The sequence below is a fragment of the Colletotrichum tamarilloi genome (genome assembly GCF_030869305.1).
Source record: "Colletotrichum tamarilloi strain Tom-12 chromosome Unknown Scaffold_39.1, whole genome shotgun sequence".
NCBI lineage: Eukaryota > Fungi > Ascomycota > Sordariomycetes > Glomerellales > Glomerellaceae > Colletotrichum > Colletotrichum tamarilloi.
The window spans coordinates 215,643-238,194 of NW_026849422.1; the positions used below are offsets into that span (position 1 = coordinate 215,643).

At 54.0% G+C, this 22,552-nt stretch overlaps 7 protein-coding genes across 7 annotated transcripts; 3 read left to right on the forward strand and 4 right to left on the reverse strand.

Moving 5' to 3' along the window:
• Positions 1–598: 598 nt before the first annotated feature.
• On the reverse strand, positions 599–5,793 carry CTAM01_09650 (uncharacterized protein; the record flags this gene model as incomplete). The annotated part of the gene is made up of 12 exons (XM_060525668.1): positions 599–1,304; positions 1,358–2,098; positions 2,183–2,254; positions 2,309–2,423; positions 2,496–2,852; positions 2,912–3,074; positions 3,150–3,976; positions 4,050–4,283; positions 4,365–4,644; positions 4,711–4,937; positions 5,016–5,544; positions 5,605–5,793. The coding sequence occupies 12 exons, from the start codon at positions 5,791–5,793 to the stop codon at positions 599–601; spliced, it is 4,440 nt and encodes a 1,479-aa protein (XP_060379737.1).
• A 793-nt stretch (positions 5,794–6,586) lies between these two features.
• CTAM01_09651 (uncharacterized protein) lies at positions 6,587–7,185 on the forward strand (the record flags this gene model as incomplete). Its single annotated transcript, XM_060525669.1, has 2 exons — positions 6,587–6,621; positions 6,906–7,185. The coding sequence occupies 2 exons, from the start codon at positions 6,587–6,589 to the stop codon at positions 7,183–7,185; spliced, it is 315 nt and encodes a 104-aa protein (XP_060379738.1).
• A 2,026-nt stretch (positions 7,186–9,211) lies between these two features.
• Positions 9,212–10,845, reverse strand: CTAM01_09652 (ThiF family protein; the record flags this gene model as incomplete). Its single annotated transcript, XM_060525670.1, has 3 exons — positions 9,212–9,681; positions 9,737–10,613; positions 10,669–10,845. The coding sequence occupies 3 exons, from the start codon at positions 10,843–10,845 to the stop codon at positions 9,212–9,214; spliced, it is 1,524 nt and encodes a 507-aa protein (XP_060379739.1).
• Positions 10,846–11,364: 519 nt separating this feature from the next.
• Positions 11,365–13,044, forward strand: CTAM01_09653 (uncharacterized protein; the record flags this gene model as incomplete). The annotated part of the gene is made up of 1 exon (XM_060525671.1): positions 11,365–13,044. The coding sequence occupies one exon, from the start codon at positions 11,365–11,367 to the stop codon at positions 13,042–13,044; it is 1,680 nt and encodes a 559-aa protein (XP_060379740.1).
• Positions 13,045–13,437: 393 nt separating this feature from the next.
• On the reverse strand, positions 13,438–15,883 carry CTAM01_09654 (Arb2 domain-containing protein; the record flags this gene model as incomplete). The annotated part of the gene is made up of 5 exons (XM_060525672.1): positions 13,438–14,546; positions 14,602–14,717; positions 14,767–14,891; positions 15,522–15,693; positions 15,777–15,883. The coding sequence occupies 5 exons, from the start codon at positions 15,881–15,883 to the stop codon at positions 13,438–13,440; spliced, it is 1,629 nt and encodes a 542-aa protein (XP_060379741.1).
• Positions 15,884–16,328: 445 nt separating this feature from the next.
• On the reverse strand, positions 16,329–17,033 carry CTAM01_09655 (pre-mRNA-splicing factor ISY1; the record flags this gene model as incomplete). Its single annotated transcript, XM_060525673.1, has 1 exon — positions 16,329–17,033. One exon carries the CDS (start codon positions 17,031–17,033, stop codon positions 16,329–16,331), a length of 705 nt encoding a protein of 234 aa, XP_060379742.1.
• Positions 17,034–17,456: 423 nt separating this feature from the next.
• On the forward strand, positions 17,457–20,426 carry CTAM01_09656 (uncharacterized protein; the record flags this gene model as incomplete). The annotated part of the gene is made up of 2 exons (XM_060525674.1): positions 17,457–20,333; positions 20,391–20,426. The coding sequence occupies 2 exons, from the start codon at positions 17,457–17,459 to the stop codon at positions 20,424–20,426; spliced, it is 2,913 nt and encodes a 970-aa protein (XP_060379743.1).
• Positions 20,427–22,552: the final 2,126 nt, after the last annotated feature.

The window sequence follows — 22,552 nt, forward strand, 5'->3', positions numbered from 1 at the left end:
GTTGATTATGAAGGGACGAGCGTTCTGTGCTGCCGATCTTCTTCTCTTCTGGTGAGATGTGTTATTGTTTCTTACCAGGGTAGCAGCGGTCGTCTGAGTTGAGCCAGCTGTTGACGATTTCTGGGCCCGGGTCGGGTATGGCGCTTTTTGTGCATGTTATAGAGTCCCTTGTATCCTCATATGCAGATTATTTTACTGTCAGTCAACAACTCGAGTTTGTGTCATATTTCACCGTCGTAATCTATAAGTTGAAAGGGGTTGAGGGGAACGCATATGTCGAGTCTCGCAAGATTGGACATCTTCCCACCTGCTTGAGCACCTTGCAACAATTCCGTACTTAGCTCTTGAGGAGGTGCCAACTTTGAAGGGTTGTTGCTTTTTTTTTTTTTTTTTTTTTTTTTTTCAATTTCAAGATTTGTGCTAGTTGACAAGGCTAATAACTCACATGCCTTTGAAGAACACTAGAAGGGGCTTAGATCTGTCAATGCAAATTTTGACATCTTTACATTGTTTGAGACCATTCTGGAACTCCCATGCTTCTATACTGAGGTTCGCCCATGAGAGTAAATACCTGATGAAATAAATACTTCCACCACTCTCAAGCCCCCCGACTATCCCAAAGATTCCTAAACCGCGATGCCCGACCCAACAACTCCTTCGGCTTACCAACCTCTACCACCCGGCCCTCATGCATCACAACGACGACATCATACCCAACAATAGCCTCCAAGCGATGCGCGACCTCAACAACAGTAACGCCCGCCTCCTCAAACTCCTCCCCCAGCACCTTTCTAACCTCCTCATCAGTAGCATGATCAACGTTGCTCGTCGCCTCGTCAAGCAACACAATACCTCCCCCCCGCGTCTGCATTCTCAACAACGCCCTCGCGAGGCAGAATAGCTGCTTCTGTCCCGCGCTCAGCCCCGTCGCGGACATTTCTGCCTCGAGACCACCCCGCGCTTCGATGGGTTCCCAGACCTTCATCTTGCGCAGGGCGGAAATCAGATCCGCGTCGGGGGTGTGGCCTCCGGGATCGAGGTTCTCGCGGACGGAGCCTGGTAGGAGGACGGGATCTTGTGGGAGTGTGGTGAGGGATGTGCGGATGGTGGAGCGGGGGAGGGTTAGGAGGGAATGGGAGGCGATTTTGAGGTCTCCTCCTCCTTCTTCAGACTTGAGATCCAGCAGGCGGAGGAGTGTGAGGAGGAGGGAGGACTTGCCGGAGCCGGAGCGACCGCATATACCAACCCTCTGACCCGGTTGTATTGTCAGGGATACATTCCTGATGACTGGTTCAGTTTCGTCGCTGGATCGGATGTTAGCTCGCTTTAAGCTTCCGTACAGGGCTCACGATGCAACACTTGCCTATAAGCAGCCGTCACGTTCTCAATCTCAATCTTTCCGCCCCGCGGCCACGCCGGCGGCATCTCATCCGTCTCGCCATCACGGTCCTCGCGCGGGGTATACCGCACAAAATACTTCAACCTGGCGATCGCACCAAGGCTCGTCTCCAACATGGTCCACATCTCGATGAAGTCGCTCAGCGTCTGATTAAAGTTGATGATATTCACCATGGCGAGACCGATGGCGCCCATCGTCGTGGCGTTCGTAAAGTACAGCGCAAACGCCACGAGAACGACGGCCATGCCCGCGATAAACAGGTCCAGAACGACGTTGAGCCACCGCTGGACGCAGAAGAAGAGGTAATACGGCCGCTGCGAGGCGTCGAGCAGCGCGTGGTTCTCGCGGAGCATGGCGGGGGACCAGGCGAAGGCGCGGATGGTGGGTAACCCGACCAGGACCTCGGAGAAGTGGGTGAAGAGCGGGGATTTTGCTTCGAGGTCGATGTGGCGGAGCTGGCGGGAGGTGCGAAGGTAATACTTTTGCAAGAGATAGAGCGCGAGGAAGGACGGGGGGATAAGCGCGGCGATGTAGGAGCTTCCCGTGGCGATGATGGCGGTCTCGGCGAGGACGGTGAGAAAGCTGTACATTGCGGTCCAGGCGGAAACGGGGAGGCGGTGGTCTATGAGGGCAATGTCTTGGCTGAAGCGGTTGAGGGTTACGCCGCTGTCTGTTGTTGTGAAGAAGTAGAGTGGTGCGCTTGAGGTGGGTTAGTCATTGACGAGACAAATGATGCGAATGAGGCCGGTCAGGGGTTCAGGGGTGGGATGGGGATGGTCTTACGCAAGAGCTGCTTGGAGAAGAGTTTGATGGAGGTGGTTCGCGGATCGGGGGATGGCGAGGAGCATCCAGAAACTTGAATAGTCAGTAAGATGAAATTGTTGTATGAGATGTAGTCGGGAGGCTCACCCTAGTGATGCGCCGTTGAGAACGATGCAGAGGAGACCAAACATGACATAGATACCAAAATGCATAGCCGGCCGGTCGTTCGTGCCGTGTTCAGTCCAAATTCGCAACCAAATTTCTACCAACCCGGGTTAGCAATGCAGCTCCTTTCGTATAGAACAAAGTTTGAAAAAAAAGCAGGGACACTCACGAGGCATCTTGGTGAAAGCAACAAACAAGATATTCAGGATGAGAAACACAATCAAGATGGGCCATCCGATTGAGTTGAGGTACATCCGGTAGCACTCGGTGTCACCCGTCTGCCTCGTCAGCTCGGCCTCTGTGCCTCCGGGAGCGACGGCGACGGGTCGATCTGCTCTAGTAGGCTTCGAGTCTTTGACCAGATCCTCGGTTGATACATCGTCCTCTCCGGGGTCTTTGCCTTTGGTCTCTTCCTCAACGAGATGACCCCATGCGGAGCGCGGAAGAGAGTCGAAAGAGACTTGGTTATGGAGAATGGTACCATCTTGAATCATGGTGATATTGTCGGCCGAGCGGAGGAAGTTGACTGTGGGCTTGTCAGTCACACCTTGGGCGCTGGGCTATTACGTGGTAAAACAGACTTACCATGGTTCGTTGCGAGCAACACCGTCATGCCCGCTTGACGTAGAAGCCCATCCGGGCCTAGAAGACGCCGGAAGACAGCTTTGGACGTTGAATTATCGAGGCCGCTGAAGACGTCGTCTAGAAGAAGGAGCTTCCTGCGAGAGTAGACGGCGCGAGCCAAAGCCTGTTACATTTTCGCGTGAGTTAATCGGTGCGATTACAATGATACCGCTCATGTCGGTAAGTAGTCAAAACTCACCACTCTCTGCTTCTGACCGCCGCTCAGAGCTACGCCACCAGTGCCGACAATGGTATCCTCGGCCTCGGAGAACAGCGCAATGTCTTCGTCTAGCGTGCAGGCGTGCACAACGGCAGAGAACCAGGCTTGGTCGAAAGGTGCCTGGCCGATGACGTTGTCCTTGATGGAAACGTTGCGCAGCCAGGCGGACTGGTCGCAAAAGGCGACGGACAAGGTGTGAAGCGTGATGCTGCCGGTCGAGATGCCGGTTTCTCCTAGTATGGCTTTCAGCAGCGATGACTTTCCGCAACCTACACGTCCGACGAGCATTGATATGGTAGCTTGTCGAAGGGTGAGAGACACATTCTTCATCATCTCGGTGCCGTCTTTTGAAACTAGCGTCGCATCTTCCATAATGACCACGGGCTTGTTGGTATCGCCCGAGGCGACGGAGGATCGATCCGTCCTCCTCAAAGACACAAGCTCAATTTCATTATCATTGGCCAGCTGGATAGCTTGCGGAGTTAGAGGCTGCAAATCGGAGCCGCCGCGCATACTACTAGGCAGCGCGCGGTCAGAGTCCTGAGAAACCTTGGAAGAGCCCGTGATGATCTGCCGCTGGTCGACAATCTCATCCAAGAGGAGGAAGTCTTGAATGCGCGTGAAGCAGCCAATGGCACCCATGAGCTGCATAATGGACGAGATGAGCTTCATGAGGGGCTGCGATACCAGAACGATGATGGACAGAGCTGTAAACGCCTCGGCGATGGTGAGCCCTTGCTCCGCTCTTGTCCAGAAGACGGCGGCGGCGATGATAACGATTGGAGTGAATTGCTGTGCAACTCCGCCTGGGAAGGGACGCTTTGTGTCAGTGTTTTCTCTTGGTGAGAAAGCGATGTCAGTGGGAGGGGGAGGATCTACCGATGATACTCAGAACGGTGACGAGGATTCTGAACTTGGTGGAGAGCTTCAGCTCCGAGACGCGTAGCTTCTGGATGATATCAGAGAAGTGGTCCGTCAGACCCATCATCTTGATGCCCTTGATCTGCGTGAGCATGGACGAGGTGATGGAGACACGCTTCTGCACGCCTTGGTTCCATGCCACACGTGCCGGAGCCATGAGGGTGGAGAGTTTGCTCGTGACAGCAGTGCAGACTAACATGTGTATTAGTATGTCTATGGCATCTTTGAAAGAAACAGAATAAGGTGCAAGAAAGACAAGATACGACGACTTACCCAAGCCTGGAATAAGGAGGAGAAAACAAGGAGGGCCGACCTGTCGGTAAAGCAGATACACCCCGACCGGGAGTTCAATGGCCGCCGCCCAGACGTCGTGAATAAAGGTCATGGACGCAGCAATAGCCTCAATGTCAACGCTCATGAGCGTCACGGGCGCCAAGTCATTGATCATGGAAGCATCGAGGCTGAGCGTCTTCTTGAAGATGAGGGAGACGAGACCGCCGCGGAAGAGCGTCACAAGCTGGAAGGTCATATGCTGGTACCAGCATCTTGAGACCTGGTAAAGCGTCTTATTAGCTGGGTGCCGAGATGGCAGTATCTTACGGGCGCGGGGAGAACTTACAGCAATTCCACAGTATATCAACGCCGTTGCGCCGACGAGACCCCCGGCAACGTTCCGTGAGTCTTCCGTCCGAGGGCTCCCGACAAAGTTTACAATCTGGTTGACGAGGAAGGGCTGAGAGAAGATGAAGCCCGCAAAGAGTAATCGGGGAAGGACCGCTGCGAGAAAGGTGGTTCTGTATGCCCAAAACACGCTTCTGATGAGGCTCCATTTGCTATTTTTCGCCGCTAGGTGCTCTGTGATCAGCTTGAGTTTCTTCCCTTTCCCCCTTCCTTGGACTGCAGAGAGACAGGTGTCAGACTTACCCCTGGACCACACCCGGTCAAGTCTACCAAGCAAAACCGTCGAGTCAAACTTGGGATCAATCGGCCCCAGATCCTCCAACCCAATGAGAAGTCTGAAACCCTGGAAGAACAAGCCGTTCAACCACCAGAATAGACTCCTGCTCACGACGCCGGTGGTGCACTCCACCGCGACATTCTTCTCGCTGTCCGGCAGGTACGCGCGCTTCGGCGTCTCCTCCAACGCGAGCATGACGGCCTTGACAGCGAGTAAGGCCGTGAAAACGCATGCGATCGGCGTGAGACCGTCCCGGATCCACAGCGTTCTGGCGTGCGCGGTGTCGAGGGTGATGGTCAGGACGAGGTACCCGCCGAGAAGCAGGGACGGCCTGACAGAGCGTTTGTGTTCTGTGTAGGACAGGACTCCTATTGCGATGGCCTCGATGAGGGCGATTGCGCTTTCTGCTACTGAGGTTTTCGTTTTTGGGGCGGTTGGGAGAGACCATAGTGTGATGAGGGCTATTTGAAGGCAGAGAAATGCGGTTACGGCTGACTGGGATCCCATTAGTATTCTTGCTTCAGAGTTGGGCCAACAAGGGTGAATCATCAGTACCAGCTTCAGCCATAGAAGTTTCCCTGAGCGGACGCGGATTCCATTGCGTAAAAGTGAGGAGATTCGGACTGGGACGAGGAGGATGAAGAGAGCGGACGGTAGGATGGAGAGTATGCTCTGCTCGAATAAGACGGTAAAGTCAAAGTAGCCGCGCACCTGCGGGCCGAAGTAATCGTCGCCTCCACTCATTGCGAGATGGTAATGACCGTCAAGATAATTCGATTCCTTTCGAGCGATACTGAGTTGTCGGCCACCATTCAAGGTGGAACAACGGCGAGCCTAGCAAGCTATCCCATTGCGAGCTCGTGAGAGGTCTGAATGATTCTTATATAAATGAAGCGAGTTGTGTAACAGTCTATTTCGAAGGCAACAAGATTGCTTATCCAGCTTCCTGTTTGAGGTCGAAGCCAATGCTGACTGCCTGGGCAAGGGAAAGGAGTGTTGCGCGTTGGGGGTTCGAAACAACATGGATTGTCCAATCATAGCCCATAGGTAGACTTATACGAAGGATTTCGTGCTTGCGCGAGCCGTATTCGCCCCGATTAGGGAAATGCGTCTTATCGGGGTCCAGTTCACTCGTGTAACCAACCGTTTGTTGACCGTTGATCTCGACCTGTGCCTCTTGGGTGCAGAGATGACGCGATGTACATAGTCCCCGTTGTATCAATGCAATACCGCGCTTTCATTTATCCGATTATATGCATCGTGCATTTGTTTGTTTGTCAACTCGTGGCTCTCAATGACATCGTCGCATCACTAATGGACTAGGGTCATTCATTTAACATTTTCTCAATATCTAGAACATGTCGTGTTCTAGGACTTGAATACACCACCACTTACTGGTTTTGTGAGCGGTTAGATTGCGTTCATCAGTACATCACTGAGTTCTATCCTGCGACCGTGAAGCAGGGTGAGATGGTTTCCCCACGCTCTCTTCATTGCAAACCCCCAGTAGTACCATCGACCCTCAGCCCGCCGCACCATGCCGAGGTTCTCTCAATACCGATCTCCTCCAGCGTAAGTCTCGGTCTCTCGATCGAGCATCTCACGATACCACAGCTTGGCAAACGTATCTCTCCGAGTCAACCTCATTCTTTCTCATACGCCACGCTTCTAGAAGCTAACCGCACGCTCTTCTCGACAACATTCTTGGCCCAGTGCGGTCTGCCCCTCACTTCCTTCGTCGACCATTCGAACGCCTTGGTCCCAGCTGTGTAGCGTCTTGGCTTCTGCGTCAATGTTCGGTATCCACCGCAAAGTGAAGACGGGCATGGCATGTAACATGACTTGCGCATCTTCAGAGTTCCGAAAAATAGGGATTGCAGTACGAAACAGGGTGGACTTTCGTCAGGCAAACAAGACTTCGCCTGGCCGGTTGTCAGCGTGATGCACAGCGCGAACTCGTCCTTTGGACATGAGGCCGTGGAAAAGGCTGCTGCTGCGTGTGCCCGTGGCGATGACGCCGGCGATAGACTGCTAGCTAATATTCCCCAGACTCAGCATGGCCGGGCCAGCGCACTCCAGCTCATCACAGATGGCGTACAGGCAGATGCTACTCTGGACGACCGGCAGACCTGTTGATTCATCGAGCGTGCGAGCACATGGCTGTAGTTTTCGACGTCGAGCCGCTAGCTTCGAGGTGCACGTGATGCGAGGATGGCGAGTGCACCGAACGTTCATCCCACCCGTTTTGGAATATACCACCTCACGGTCGTACCTTCCCGTGCCTTCCGTGAGAACCCGTTATACCCCCCCTCAAGTCCGTTCCTGTCACCAGCCAGCAGGCGCCCCCTTGGGGGTCAGGTCAAAACTGGCTGGGTGGTGGAGTGGTTGAAGTCCACGAACAGCCTAATCGGTGAAGGCTTTGAGAGAGGTCCCGTGTTCGAGTCCCAGCATGAGCACCAGAGATGTAGCCCCCATTCGCCACCGGGGGGGTGAACTCTTTTGGTTTTTGTTATTGTTATCGTAACTTGAATTGATTAAGTAATCTAGCTTTTTAGATAGTCGGGTGTGAGATGCTGGTCACCCTCGAGCTATCCGAGGTTCTTATAGCATGTCAAGGGAATGGCAGAGGGGGATAGTCCTTGCCTGTTTATTGGTGAATGTTACAACCCTGCCAAGGTAAGGTATTGACCCAAGCTTAGGCTGATGATACAAGAGGAGCTTGCCATCTCGATGAATGACACGATTAAGCGTCAATTAAGTCCATTGCGTCGTAGGAAAACACCATCCCGAACCTGCAGGTGACAGAGAGAGTTGCCCTGAGATCCATACCCGACATGCTGAAACATCACTCACCTCGACGATATGAATTTGCCCTCAGATTAGCTCTCTCATGTTCTCACGGACAACGGCCGAGGGCTGTAAACCCATCGTGCTGTCTGCAACTTTGGCTTATTTGGACTATGGTCATCACCGGGCAATTCTGTATCGTGTTGCTGCGTAGGCTGCTAGGCTGGCAGTTCTCGAAATCTGCAATCGACGTTAGCCCTCCATCACCATAGCAATGAGCAAACTGTCAAAAGCTGTTGTCGACTTACCGGCCAGCTCCGATTGAAAACTATATTTTGTCCTGTCACGAGCAAGTTCTCTCCGAGGCAGACACGATAAGCGCCTCCGAAAAGAGTGCCCGCTGTGACGCAAGGAAGGAAACTGCTTCTAGGTAACTGCAGAATGTCGTCATTGCGGCACGAGATTTCGAAGAACGTGGTGCCAGCTGTTGCAGAAAACGCAGCGAAAACATCCCATGCTGGGGAAACCCAGATGGGTGCCTGCTCAGATCTCTGTTCTTTGGTGCTGGTCTTGCCATCGAGTGGAGGGTTCCGTTGCAGAACCGCAGAACCCGATGGTCCCGTAACCGTTTGTGAAAGCTTTCATCAATGCAGGCGGGGTGAGGGAAGGGGGTAAGGAAGGTGCATTAGGTGGACGAGAAAATGGGCGAAAAATACTGGTAGAGCATGGTGGGAACAAGATGGAAACCAACTTGGCGTTGTCGAAAAAAAGACAGCATGGGGAAAAATATCCGCCGCGCTCCTGGGAGGGGGGTCTCGCCAAATCTCACTCGAGAATTTGCGCAAGTAGCTGCTTTGACCCAGAGAGGAATCCGTCAGGAGATAATGTTAGATACATTTCCGCGCCATGTTGAAGCTGAGGCTGGAGAGTAGCTGCTGGGATGAGGTCAGTCATAAAAGCCCCGATTCTCATGTTCCGCCCCAGGGAGCTTACCTATCTATTCAAGGCACTGGGTTTGACAGCGGGAACTCCGGATCCAACAGACTGTGCTAAGAATAAGCCTTCGGAAATTCCGCGCCCATCTTTTGTGTCAATGGTGGCAGAGGTGGCATTCGGGAGGCGTCTTTGGTTGAGGGTGGAAGAAGCAAGTCGCGGTTGAAGAAGTCCAGTCAGGCGCGCTGCGCGACGATGGGAGCTTTGGGCGCCCTCCACTTTAATCTCGCACAGCCACATTTATATGGCACCACCAGCCACACCTTGGCATCTCTTGAGCCGACATTGAGAACAAGCTTGAGGGTCATCTGAACGAGGAAAAAGCTAGGCGTATGTTTTTCAATCATACACTCGTGATATGGTTCTAACACGTACTCTCTACTCAAAGTCTATCCTTCTCGACCTCGATAGCTTCCTTCAACCTAGCCTCTATCCGGGTAATCACGTCCGCATCGTACAGGTCCTCCAACTTGGTATCGTCCTTCTTAAGGTACTCCTTCTCGTGGCGGAGAGCCTCGTCTCTAGTCATACACACCAAGTCGCGGAAGCGAATGTTGGACCACTTCTGCTCCTCGGCGCCCTCCCCAATGCGCAGCTTGGTCTGGCCCTCGGGCCGTCTCCACCGTACCAGCACGAGTCTGTTGATGAGACCGGTGACGGCGCTGCGTCCCTTCCACAGCTCCTCGGTCAAGAAGGCGGCGTCGCCGAGGGAGACTGGGATGCGGAGACCCTTGGACTCTTCGATACCGAATCTGTGGTGGACGATCCTCGTCTCGGAGCCTTGAACGAATGCTACAATGTCTGTGTAGAGCTTGTCGCGGTTCTTGGCCGGGACGTAATCGAGGGGGTATCCTAGAAGCTTTGTTAGCCTGTGAAATTAGATGTATTCGCTTCATGATTTTCTTACCTGAAATGCTGAGAATGACGTGGTTCGCGGCAATGTACCCAAAGACGGCGGGCATTGTTCCAAGCACGGGCAGAATGCGGACTCTGAAAGTCGGCAAAACACTGAGATCGCCAACCTGGCCCTTCTTGAACTCTTCTTCGTCGAGCGGCAAGAGAGCAGCCTTGCCCTCGCCGGCGACCTCAGTCGAGTACACGACAGGAATACCACCCGTCACGCCCTGCAGCTTCAGCTTCCTGCGAGTAGCTCTGGAAAGCCCGTCGTCGGTGCTGGCTCCGATATCGCCGACGTTAACGCGCGTAGGATCGCCCTTGGCCCCGGCTCCCATGGAGGAGATGACGGGGATGCCGTGATCGTGGCAGTACTTGAGCAGAGCGACCTTTGTATCAATGTTGTCAATCGCGTCGACGACGTAGTCCGGCTTCTGTCCGTCCTCGGCCCAGGGCGCAAGCAGCGCATCGGCGGCAATCTTTTCAAATTTTTGGTTCTTGAGCTCGTACTTGGCCCAGGGGGCGATGGCGATGAGGCGGCGGTAGAGGCACTGGACTTTGGGAATACCGACGTCTGCCAACGTGGCGACGGCGTGTCGGTTGAGGGAGCTGAGGGTGACCTGGTCGAAGTCGATGAGGCGGATCTTGGAGACGCCTGAGCGGGCGAGAGCGGCGGTGCAGTGGGAGCCAACGCCGCCGCAGCCGACGACGACGACGAAGGCGTTGCGGAGCTTTTGCAAGCCGTCGTCTTTCAGGAAGACCCTGTTGCGGGCGAGTTGTTCGAGAATGAGTTCCTCGTCAAAGTCGCCGGCCTGTGCTCTCCTGGCGAGGGCCTGGTTGCGGGCATCCTCCTTGTCTACTGGGGGCGATGCGGCGCCATACCGAGTGAGCTGTGAGATGTGATTAGTTTAGAGGTTCATGTCATGATGTTAACGGTCCAGTTACCTTGGCAGCTTCCTCGGGAGAGGAAGGGATGGACTTTTTGAGATCTTGAATTCGTTCTTTTCTTTCGAATGCTTGGTAGCCAAGGATGAAACATGCTACCGTGGCGCCTGACAACACTGCAGTTGCCGCCAGTTGCGCATGCGGACTTGACACCGCTTTAGAGAAAAATGAAGACATTTTCAATCTCGCACACTCATCATGCAAGATGATGAGCTTAGTGAAGTGCCACGTCAACAGGGAGAGGGAGTGCCTTGAGTGGCTTTCTGTCAAGCCAGTCTTACACGAGCTTCGGGAGGACCCTCTCAATGTCACTGGCGATGGGTCTAAGCAGCACCTTCAAGTCAGGCTTCTATTGCACTTTCGCCGGTCAAAGGGGAAAAAAAAAGTTGCTGTAGGTGAGTGACCAATCAGCATCTCCAATTCCAGCTGACAGCGGAACATTCGCCCACCGACACCACCGACCGCACCGGCCATGAGTGGCCCCACTTCGGCATCGAATCTTGGATGCATCGACCACTTCGGACTGGAAGCTCCCTGGTCACTTCAAGCTCTGAGCTTCCCGAATGTTTAATTCTACCGCAGAGAAGTCAACTACGACACAACCACCGACGGACACCCGCCAGGAACCAACGAGCCTCACAACCGCATGAACACAACAACACTCCCGATCTGAAGTTTCCTTGGCCCGCAGCCACGATGCGCCAGCGCCTAGCCCTCCGCCGAATCCTCCTCCAGAGGCTCTTCCGGCTCCAGACCACCCGGCCCTTTACGAGCAACACATCCCTCACCTCCCGCAGCAGGCCACAGCTTCCCTTCCTCTCGATTCCCGTCGTCACGGCGCCGCGGGCCCGCTACTTCACCACAGAAAAGAAGCGCTTCCTGCGCTACGAGGGCCGTCTCTTCTTACGCTATAATGTCTCCATCTGGGGCGGTGCCCTATGCATCCTCGGCATCGTCTTCCTGCTGAACCAGGAAGGACTGGAGAAGGAATACCCCACGCCGCACGAGTGGTCCTACCTGACGCGCATGGGCATCCGTGGCGCCAAGAATGCTGCCCGAGATACACCCGGCCACAGCGTGAACTGGGTCGAGGTCATCGTGACATGCAGAGGCGCGCTGGCTCGGCTGGAGAACCCGGATATCGACGGCGCGGCAATCCGGGAGCTTCTCGACGAACCTCTATCCATCGACGGCATCGGCAACGCGGGCAAGGACGTCTCGGCCAAGAGCGAGAACTGGAGGCGGGGCTACTACGAGGTGCTGATGCTCATGGCGCAGGCGGCGGAGCAGCTCGACGGCTGGGTCAAGGACCGGACGAGAAACATTATATTCCCCGCCGACGTCGTCTTGGGCCCTTCCAACCCGCACCCGAAACCCATTCCTCCTGGCGCGGAGAGCGCGCCCCGCGAAGAGGACTGCGAAGTTGCCTACGAGCCCGCCGAGAACCACTACCTCCGCATCCTCACCACAAAGGGCTTCACCGACCGACAAAAGATGGACGCCGCCCTCGCTTACGCCTCCTTCCTCGACTACAAGCAGATGCCCGACGCCGCCGAGCGCATGTACCAGTGGGCGCTCACTCTAGCCACCGCAACCGCCCCGAGCGACCCTCCCCTCGTCGATCTCCGCACCTACACCATCAACGAGAAGAAGACGACGTTGCCGTCCGAGAACGTGCTGACCGTCCTCACCTCCATCGCCCTCCACAAAGCGCGCAACGACGACGTCAATGCCGCCCTCCCCATCTTCATCTCCGTCCTCCGCGCCCGCCGCGCCCTGCCCCAGGTTCCTCTCCCGGGTCAAGAACGTCCCACAGAGACGCCTGCGACGCTGTGGCAGAGGATATGGAACCTAGCACAGGCACCCAGGTACCCCGCGCCACCGGACGACGGCACCCGCCCCCCCTGGCGCCACCCGCAGGAACTCTGTGAAGAGGCAGGGCTGAACCTCTACATTGGCGAAATCATCTACGCCGCCGCGGCAGCCGCCAAGGATTCCTCTTCCAAGAAGCAGGCCGCGAACCGCGACGAGGGCCTCGCGTGGACGCGCGACGCAGTTGACCTCGCCGAGGAGCAGCTGCGCAAGCTCGGCCCGATTGGCGGCGACAAGGAGGCCCGTAAGACGTGCCGCGAGTGTCTCGGCACGGGACTGCAGAACTGGTCTGCCATGGTGGCTAGCTTGGCCAGAGAAGAGGAGGCCAAAAATCAAGCCGCGCCGGCGAAATCCGCGTTTGGGTTCTGGACGGAGACCAAGACCGAGGAGAGCAGGTGGGCGGCGGAGGAGAAGGTTGTCAAGGAGAGGATACGGCGGACCAGGGAGCTGTTGGTGCAGGTCGAGCCGCCTGTTGCTGGGTTGGCTTCGTTGCTTCAGGTGTAAGAAGGGGCACATTTCGGTCGAGGTTGGCGCAGCGACGAGGAGCAAACTTGTACAGTAATGTTGTTTCAGCAACTTCATATCAATGATACCATTTGCGCATTCGATGTCTTGTTTGTCAGATGCTGGCAGCGAAGTATTATCAGTCATTACTGATTACGGGATATAGGTACATCACATTTGTTGTTCTTACCCATTCACAAGCCACGGCAGCGCTTTCAGCATGAATGGCAGAGCAAATGTGAGTTGCTAACTTTTGTGATCACGACTAACTGCCTCGCGCCAGCTCTCCTATTAAATGTTTGAGGCCTGATAGTAACCATCGTGCCCAAGCGAGCATAATGTCCCATATGCTACCATCCCCTATCCGTCGATGACACGGCCCGTCATCATCTCTCAAGATTCCTCCCAAGCATCGCTCTGCTGCTCATTCTTCTCAACCGCAAGCTTCTGAATACCCTCCAGGACCTGGCAATGTTCATGGTCCTCAGGCGCCATAGCATATCCGATACTCGGCTTCGCAAATTCGGGCATATTCTCCCACTGCTCGTCGAATCCTCCCGCCGCCCACTCCTCCTCTGTCGGCACATGGGGGTCGACGGCGACAACCTCCGGGTGGCGGTAATCGGGGCCGGCGAGAGCGACCTCTTGGACCCAGTCGAGCATGAGGACGTGGCTAGTGACGAGCATGCACTCGACGAGGTAGACTTCGCCGGAGCTGTAGACCGTGCAGCCGTGCTGTGTGAAGGAGGCCGTGTTTGGATTGCCGCCGGGTTGTGCCACGGGTGTGAGTGCAGGCGCTTCATCTGTGATGTACGCTCGAGCGCGGCGAGGGAGGAACTCTTTGAAGGGTTGATGAGAGAGTTCATCGACGCTGGTTGTGCTACCCAGCAAGGACAAGGTGTTGATGCGATGGTCGAGAGCGGACCAGGTCTCGGGTGTGTCCAACGCCCTAGTCGCGTGGTCAGCACCGAGGCCTATGCCGATGATGTCGAGGCGAGCGTTTGGCGATAGAAGCGATGGGATGACCTCGTTGAGAACGTACGCAATGTGGGCTTCGGGGGTCTCGTTATTTGGGATTGAATGGTATCTTGGGTTGTTGGCGCGGCCGTGGTGAACCATGCTCTTCCTGGGAACGGCCATGGCGGAAGTCGGGCTTAGAGCCTTTTTGCCTTCGGGCCACCACCAAAGCTCACCCGTGTTGGCGATAATGATTCCGGGGGGACTATCGTCGGACGGCGAGGCTCTCTGGCGGTTGATCTCCTGAACGACTGAGACCATGCTGCCCTTATTGATGCCGCCGGGGCCGTTGACGACACGGAGGGCCAAGTTGCCGAGATCCTGGCTGGGCTCGCCAAAGATTACGATTACGCGCGAGGCAGATGCTAAGTTGGCACTTGTGAAGATGGAGACGTTGGGCGAGGTTGGCTCGACGCCGAGAGGTAGAAGGACCTCCTTCAAGCCTTCCTTTTCGAGACGGCCATGGACAATGTCGCGGATCGCTTCTGTATGAGGGTTAGGAAGAAGGCGCAATGAAGGTTAACAATGATAGGTACTTACCATTGAAATGAAAGCGCTGGCGATCATTGACTCGGCCGTTTTTGGTGAGATAGTACTTGAAGTAGTACTCGGGTTCCTTGATGTTGCGGATCTCATCTTGGTCGTTGACGAAATAGCTGGAAACGTTAGCTCTGGTCACGGCTTGAAACGGAAAAGGCCGCAAACCCAAGATCCTTCAAGTTAGATGAGAAGACAGGGTCTTTGGGGAGACCAGACCAGCGGCGGCGGAACATGGTGGCGGCTGGACGGAGACGAGGTAGGGGAGTATTGGGGTGTAGAAGGAAAGATGGCTGAGAAGGGGTGTTGTATTATCAGTTTTGAAAAGACGGGGACTGAGGCTGAGAGAAGCTCGCTGGGAGAGCAGGAGAGGGACCGGAAAGATGATAAGATGAAAACGAAACACAGCAGTGAGCAGGAAGGACCTCCAAAGCCAACGATGGAAACCAGATCCAGGGCCTCTTGCTGAATGAGAAGGCAACTGCACTCGTGAGACTTCCTGCCTAGGTAGATAAATGCGAGGAATACAGAAAGAAAATCGTCCGCTATCAAACAGATCTGATCCACACGTGAACTGTGATGTGTTGTACATTGTTTGCCAGTATGTGTATCTGTACATATGCTTTTTAGGGTGCCAACATGCAGCCAAACGCCAATCCCTAAATCGTCCATCTATGAGCAAGCTCGCGAGCGTAGCATGCCGTCTGAAAGGTCCATAAGCCCCTTTCGTTGTATCTTACAACAGTATTTTCCTGCTTTTATTTTTGATAATCGTCCTCCGCCGCATCTTCGTCTACCAACTAGCCTTCTTAACACCGGGAATGTTACCCTCGTACGCTTGCATACGGAAGTTGAACTGTACTCTCTAGTCAACATACGCGATTCAAACTGAATTTCGATGAAAAGCCACGTTTTCGACATACCCTCGTCATCTTAAAGTCGCGGAAGACACCCCTGGCCTTGCCACCCAAAATGCATCGGTTCTTGATCTGCGTCGGCCGGGTGTAGCAGTGCATCTGACCCAGCTGAAGCTGCGCCTCGGCGCGCACACGGCCCGGGAGAGTCGTGTTCTGAATAATGTATCGCAGAGCTTGTCTATTTAAGGAGCTTCGTGTCAGTTCAGATTCGATTGGATTCGTCGGTTTTGAAGGGGATGTAGGGAGTTCGGCGTTGCTAACCTCTCGGGCTCGTTCTGCATAAAGACCTGGCGCTTCGTGTGGTCACGAATCGTCCGGATGTTGACGAAACATCCCAGGTCCAGCTTCTTTGCACGGAACATCGACATTTTGGCGGCTGTGGTGACGTATTGAACGGGGAGACACTGGTCGTGCAATCGCAAAAGTTGAGCTTTCGAAGCTTGGATTGAAGTTCGCGATCGGTCACGTGGAAGTGTTATCTTATCTCTCACCGAGCTTCACCGAGCCCACCAAAGGTTAGCCTGCCTGGGTATCTTACCTCAGATAGACCTCATCAACAGGCGATGGTAAGCGCTTTTCGATAAATACTTGATTCAATATAGACTCCATTTGAGCTCACACAAATAGCATTTTTGGTATTCGATTAGCCGTAAACCCTCCAAGAACGCCAGCCATCATTTCAGGCTATGACTGAACCCCAAACTTTGCAATATGATACAGCAGCGACACGACCTCTCGAAAAACACCAGTGACCCTCCAAAAAGATCAAAGCAGTTCTCATCGTAACCGAAAAGGCAGCGCGCGGGTTGGCTGCTATAATTGGTCCAAGAGCTTCTGCCGCCGCCTGTTGATCAACTCTTCTTGCACCTCCTCCAGCGTCGGCAGCTCCCAGCCCTTTCCGTCGCCTGTGTCACCCGGCAAAGCCTCCCAGTCAGGCGGCAATTGCTGCTTTCCGGCCTTTTCCATGTGCGCGAGGGCCTCTTCCTCCTTTGCGAGCTCATACGCTAGCAATTCCGGGTCCTCCTCATCTGGCGCGTAACCGTAGTACGCCGCATCGACCTGTTTCCGCAAGTCGTCCCGCGTCTCCAGCGGTTTTTCGTTTGTAGCCTTTGCCTTGGCTGCATCGAATAGTTCCTTCACTCCGGGCAGATCTCGCGCGCGTCCAAAATATCGATAGCCTTTTCCACCCCCTGGTATCTCTCGTCCCTCTTCGTCGTATATCTTGCCGCCTCCACGCATGTAATTAGGTCCGCCAAGATTTCGTATTTGCACCTCCCACATGTACTTTTCCCTCATGAGCTTGTTGATTTCGTCGTTGAGGTCGCGAATCTGGTAGTCACTGAGGGCGGTATCTTGAATCTTGGAGACCTTGCGCGAGATCTCCTTCAAGACTTGGCCACGCCACTTCTCGCACGACGGTATCGAATCGACCTCGGTGATCACTCTTGGTCGTCTTGTCCGGCCGATGTCGATAATGCCCAGGTCCGCTGCTTGCGCTTCGCGAAAGCGAAACAGCATGGACTGCGCCTTTTCCGAGTTTCGCGCCTGCGCCTATCAGCATTCTCCAACTTGAACATGCACGGGAGATTCACATACCATTATGAGAGCTTTGGCTACGGGATAGAGCGCTGAGCTTCGAGCGAATGTGGTTTGGTTTGGCTTTGAAAGAGAGGATCGCACGGCAGGGCACCTTCGTCTTCTGAAAGCTTTCGGTCGTCAATGTTGCGCGCCTGGCACGGGCCTTCCCCCACATCCAATCAGCCACGCCTCCAACAGAAATATGGGGCCTTCCACTGCGGGCGAGGTACGCTGTGCTTTGTACACTAATCGTACAGCACTGCTCCTACCACCACTAAACCACCACCAAGTGACGTGCGAGCTTCACACACTTTTGGAGCTGTCCAACTCCACGACAAGCTCAAAGCACCACACCCCATCACCATGCGCCTTACGACGCTGCTTCTCGCAGCTACGTCGCTCGTCGGCGCGGTGTTTGTCGACGAGGTTGGCGACATCGATTACCACCACGAGCTCATCGGCGTCCCTCAGGTCGAGACCACCCTATTCCACAAGCCCCGGCGCGACGATAAGGCTTCGTTACTCTACACCCTCAGCGATGTTGGGGTGCTCGGAGCCGTCAATCCCAGCAACGGCGCGGTCGTCTGGCGTCAATTCCTGACGGGCAACATCACGAATGGAGGTGGACACTTGCGAGCGGCCGAGGACGAGGATTGGGTTGTGTCTGCGTACGGAAGCTCAGTACATGCCTGGAACGCCTTGTCCGGCAGGAACGCCTGGTGGATCGACTTCGTGGGTACAATCAAGGATTTGGAAGTCATGGAGATGACAGAAAACGGACGCAAGGATGTGCTGGCGCTTTTCGAAGAGGAGGATGGCTCTACCGTCCTGAGAAGACTCAACGGAGCTGACGGAACTGTTGTTTGGGAGAACAAGGATGTGTCTAAAACCATCCCGCTCCAGGTATCCAACAACATCGAGAAGATCTTTGTTGTCAGCCTCTACGGAAACGACGGTATGTGGGCTGTGAGAGTCTCCGTCCATGACACCCTCACTGGAAAGCGCATCGACGATATAAGCCTCGGCAGCAAAGGCGACGTGACAGATAAAAGAGACGTCATGTTCGTTGGCGCCAACTCCGCGTCTCCCATCGTCGCCTGGCTCGATAGCGATCACACGAAGCTCAAGGTCAATGTTCTGGGCACCAAGTCGAAGCAGGAGTTTGCCCTCCCGTTTCCCAGGACTCTTGATGTAGCTATCCATGCCCCGCATCACCTCAACGCAGAGCCGCATTTCTTGGTGCACAGCAGATCCTCTGACAGCCACAAGGGCGAGGTCTACCACGTCAATATCAAGACCAATGCCGTAACCAAGCACCACGAGCTGCCTGTGCTTCCTGGACTGGGCGCTTTCTCGACTAGCTCCGAAGGCGCCAACGTGTGGTTCACGCGGATCACCGAAGAGGAGGTTATCCTTACCTCGTCAAGCTCGCATGCCATCCTCGGAAAATGGGCCTTTAAGGAAGGCAATGAGAGATTCGCGGCTCTCCACGCCGTATCCGAGGTTATCAAGAAGGCTGCGGACAACTTTGCTGTCCGCTGCGCAGCTGTTACTACTCTCGATGACTGGGTTTTGGTCCGCAACGGTGAAGAGGCCTGGGTTCGCCCCGAAGGTCTTACCGGAGGTGTCGCCGCCGCCTTCGCAGAGATCCCCGAAAGCGAGGACCTCGCCAAGACCCTTGAAGCCGAGGCACACGACAACGTCCTGTCTGCTTACATCCACCGTGTCCAACGCCACTTCGATGACCTCGCCTATCTGCCCGACTATCTCGCCTCCATCCCCCAGCGTCTGGTTAGCAGCATCACCGGAGCTGAGATTACCTCAAGGACAGAGGGTCTTTCTCGCGATGCCTTCGGCTTCAACAAGATCGTGGTTCTGGTGACCAGACGCGGCAAGCTTTTCGGTATTGATATCGGCAAGCATGGAAAAGTCATCTGGAAACTCCACGCTGTCGATATCGCCCCCTGGAACACCTGGGATATCAAGGGCATCTTCGTTGAGGATGCCAAGTCCACCGTCACTGTTCGAGGCCACTTTGGCGATTACGTTATAGCCAAGACAGACACTGGAAAGATGGTTGACTCTATGCCTGAAGGCTCCTGGGTGCAAACTCAAGCTCCCGTCATTGTCGATAGCCCTTCAGGACCATGGCTCGCCCCCGTTGGAGTTGGAGGTGCCATCGGCGACGTCCCTGCTGCATGGATACCCACACAAACTGTCGTCGTTCGTGGCTTGAAGGGCGAGCTGAAGGGCCTGACCTACATCGATGAGGAAGGCACAGGCAAGGAACAGGTTGCTTGGGAGTTCTCTGCGCCAACGGGCTTCGACATCGTCAACATCGCAACCCGCCCCGTCCACGATCCCATTGCTTCCATCGGACGTGTTCTTGGCGATAGACGCGTCAAGTATAAGTACCTGAACCCCAACACGATTGTTGTTTCTGCCTACAGCAACGCCAAGTCTTCTCTCAACGTATACCTGATTGACTCGGTCTCGGGCGCTGTCCTCCACTCCACTACCCATGAGGGAGTTGATGGCAACAAGAATATCGAATGCACACTCGCTGAGAACTGGTTCGCCTGCTCGTTCTTCGGGCAGTATTCTCTGAAGGATGATGCCGGCCAGCCTCTCTCTGGACAAACCCTGAAGGGCAACCAGATCGTGGTCTCCGACTTGTACGAGAGCGAGTACGCCGATGACCGAGGCCCGCTTGGTGATGCTGCCAACTTCTCCTCTACCGAGCCTGTCGATACCCCGACCGGCGTACCCCTTCCCTCAGTGATCAGCCAAGCTTGGATCTTGTCTGCCCCTCTGGCCGCTCTTGCCGTCACGCAGACCCGCCAGGGCATCACCAGCCGACACGTCCTAGGCTACCTGCCTGAGTCTCACGCCATTGTCAGTCTTCCCCGCCAGCTCCTTGAGCCGAGACGTCCAGTCGGACGCGACCCGACACCCGCGGAGATGGAGGCCGAGGGCCTGATCAGGTACCACCCCGCCGTTGAGATCGACCCCAGACAAGTCATTACCCACCAGCGCGATGTCATTGGCGTGCAGAAGATCATTACCTCGCCCACCGTTGTGGAGAGCACCAGCTTGGTCTTCTCCTACGGCGTCGACGTCTTTGGAAGCCGTGTCGCGCCTAGCTTTGCGTTTGATATCCTCGGCAAGGGCTTCAACAAGATTAGCCTGATTTCGACTGTTCTTGCGCTCACTGTTGGTGTCACTGTGTTGGGACCCATTGTAAGTCTATATCTCCCGCAAATATTTTCGCGGATCATTTGCTAACAAGAGGAATAGGTTCGCAAGAAGCAGACCAACTTGCGTTGGGCGTAGATAAAAGTATTGTATGATATCATGATATAATAGAGTCGTTTGAGTTTGTGCAATGATGTCCCTGCATGTGTCCTTACAACCACCTTTACTTGCTGTCTACGAATGGTATTGTCGACCCAAAGTCGCGAAAACGGGAATAAGTTGCTATCAACAGTGCACTACTCCAAAAGGCCTCTCGTGACTACCTAGGGTTGCGCCTAGATGTAGCCGTAGTCCCATGCTTTACTGTAGGATGTGATAAGCTTCCACAGCCCGTTCTGCGAGATGCATACATGCGAAGTGAAAAGTCTAGACCGTCCTGAAAAGGGGCACCTCAACTGTCAATATGAAGCTGGCCACGATCTGGCGACTTGGTTTCCTGCCGGCCAAGAGTGTTCACCTCTACGCGTTTCTACATAATCATGAACGCATGAACTATTGACCTTAGGAAGTGTTCAACACAGTCAGTTGCATCCTAGACATTGCCAAAAGCTTGAAGCTTCTATGTTGATTCGTGGTTCTTACTGGGTTTCTTGAGAGGGAGTCTAGGGACTAGATCTGGGGCTAATCTGCGCTGGCGACGAGGGAGCACCATAAGAATGAGCGAGCCGCGCCGATGTTCTGGATTGATCTATTTGCAAAAGTATAGCTTTCTGTGAGGAGTAGTTGCCGGGATGACGTTTCAGTGGAATTGACAATGGCATCGGCGAGAAGATTAGGGTATACGAGGAGATGCTTGAGCTTCAAAACTCCATGGTATGGTATTGAGCAATGGTCCATCGTTCGCGCGCGAACAGTATTCCTGCCAGATTCCCTTCGTCTTGACACCTAGAAACAGTGTTGCACTCGACACAACTCCACTAATCAGTTCAGTCAACTTCTAGGAAACCACCCTTGATCAAATTTGAGGCCACAGTGAATCTGCGCTGTTGAGCACCGAGCTGTCTCGCAACTCAGTAAAGTTTCGTGTGCTAAGTGTCAGGCCTCGCCGGTCAGGCCTCGCCGGTTAAGGGATAGCTCAAGGGGCATGAGGAGGGGGACCAAGCAACAAAGGAGCAGCTCAGGCATATATAGAGCGCTGGTAGTACACCTCGAGGGAAGGGCAGATTTCAGTAATTCATCTTTTAGACCCTAACAGCAGTTGGCCTCTGTGAGCTTCTTCCCTGTGTCACACACCTATTGACACTAAGGCTCAACCTTAGAAGCTGAGGAGGATTAATAGGCTATGGCTGTGTCAAAAATGATGTCAAGCTCCTCGAAAGTTTCTTGACTTGATTGATTGGTAAGGCACTCCAAGTGGATATTTCGAGATGTTGGTTCCATGTTCAGTGATTTTTCAATGTTCACATGAAGTATGACTGCCTGTAGGTTCAGAGAGTACTGAACCGTGACGTGCTGGCCATTCTTGTAGGTAGTCGTCCTTTTCATCATTGGAAGACGTGACTCTTTTGGTCATTCAATCTTGCTCAATTATAACTGCTTTCTAATCTATCTATGCCAATTGGTGCGTGGCACAAGGCGTGACAGTTATCAACGTTGTAAATCGTCGAACGGAATATGTCGAGAAATATGGCGCACATCCATGAGCACATATATTAGGTTTGTAGTAGCTCAAAGTAACAGATCTGGAATAAAGTGGTAAAAAGCAATCTCCACAATGAGGTCTATGAGAGATTCTACATGGTAGAATGTCATAATATGCTAGTAATCTTCCTGTCTCGTGACAGAAAGCATGCTTTGCTGCCAGGTCCCAAGAGCATTGCCCAAACTCCAAAATTGTAACAAAACTGTTTGACTCTATCAACAAAATTAATACGAATACAAATTTGAATATAATACACTGAACCAATTTATGAGCGCTTCAGCGCAAAGCAGACCACCATCAGGCAAGGTGAGAACAATAGTGTCGCAATCTCAGTGAGAGTTGCTGCCTCGACACAAGAGTAAGTGTCTGCCATTATCTTTTATGCCCTAAATGCAACGCAGAAGGCTCCTTTCTACTTTCGCTACCCACACCATGTGGGTAGCCAAATTAAGCTTAATTCATCGTCATGCTGTCTGACTATGGTCCATCTGATGTCGGCATTGACTTTTCGTCTGAACGGTCAGCCTGTCTTTCCAGAACAAACATCAGATGTACGCTGAAT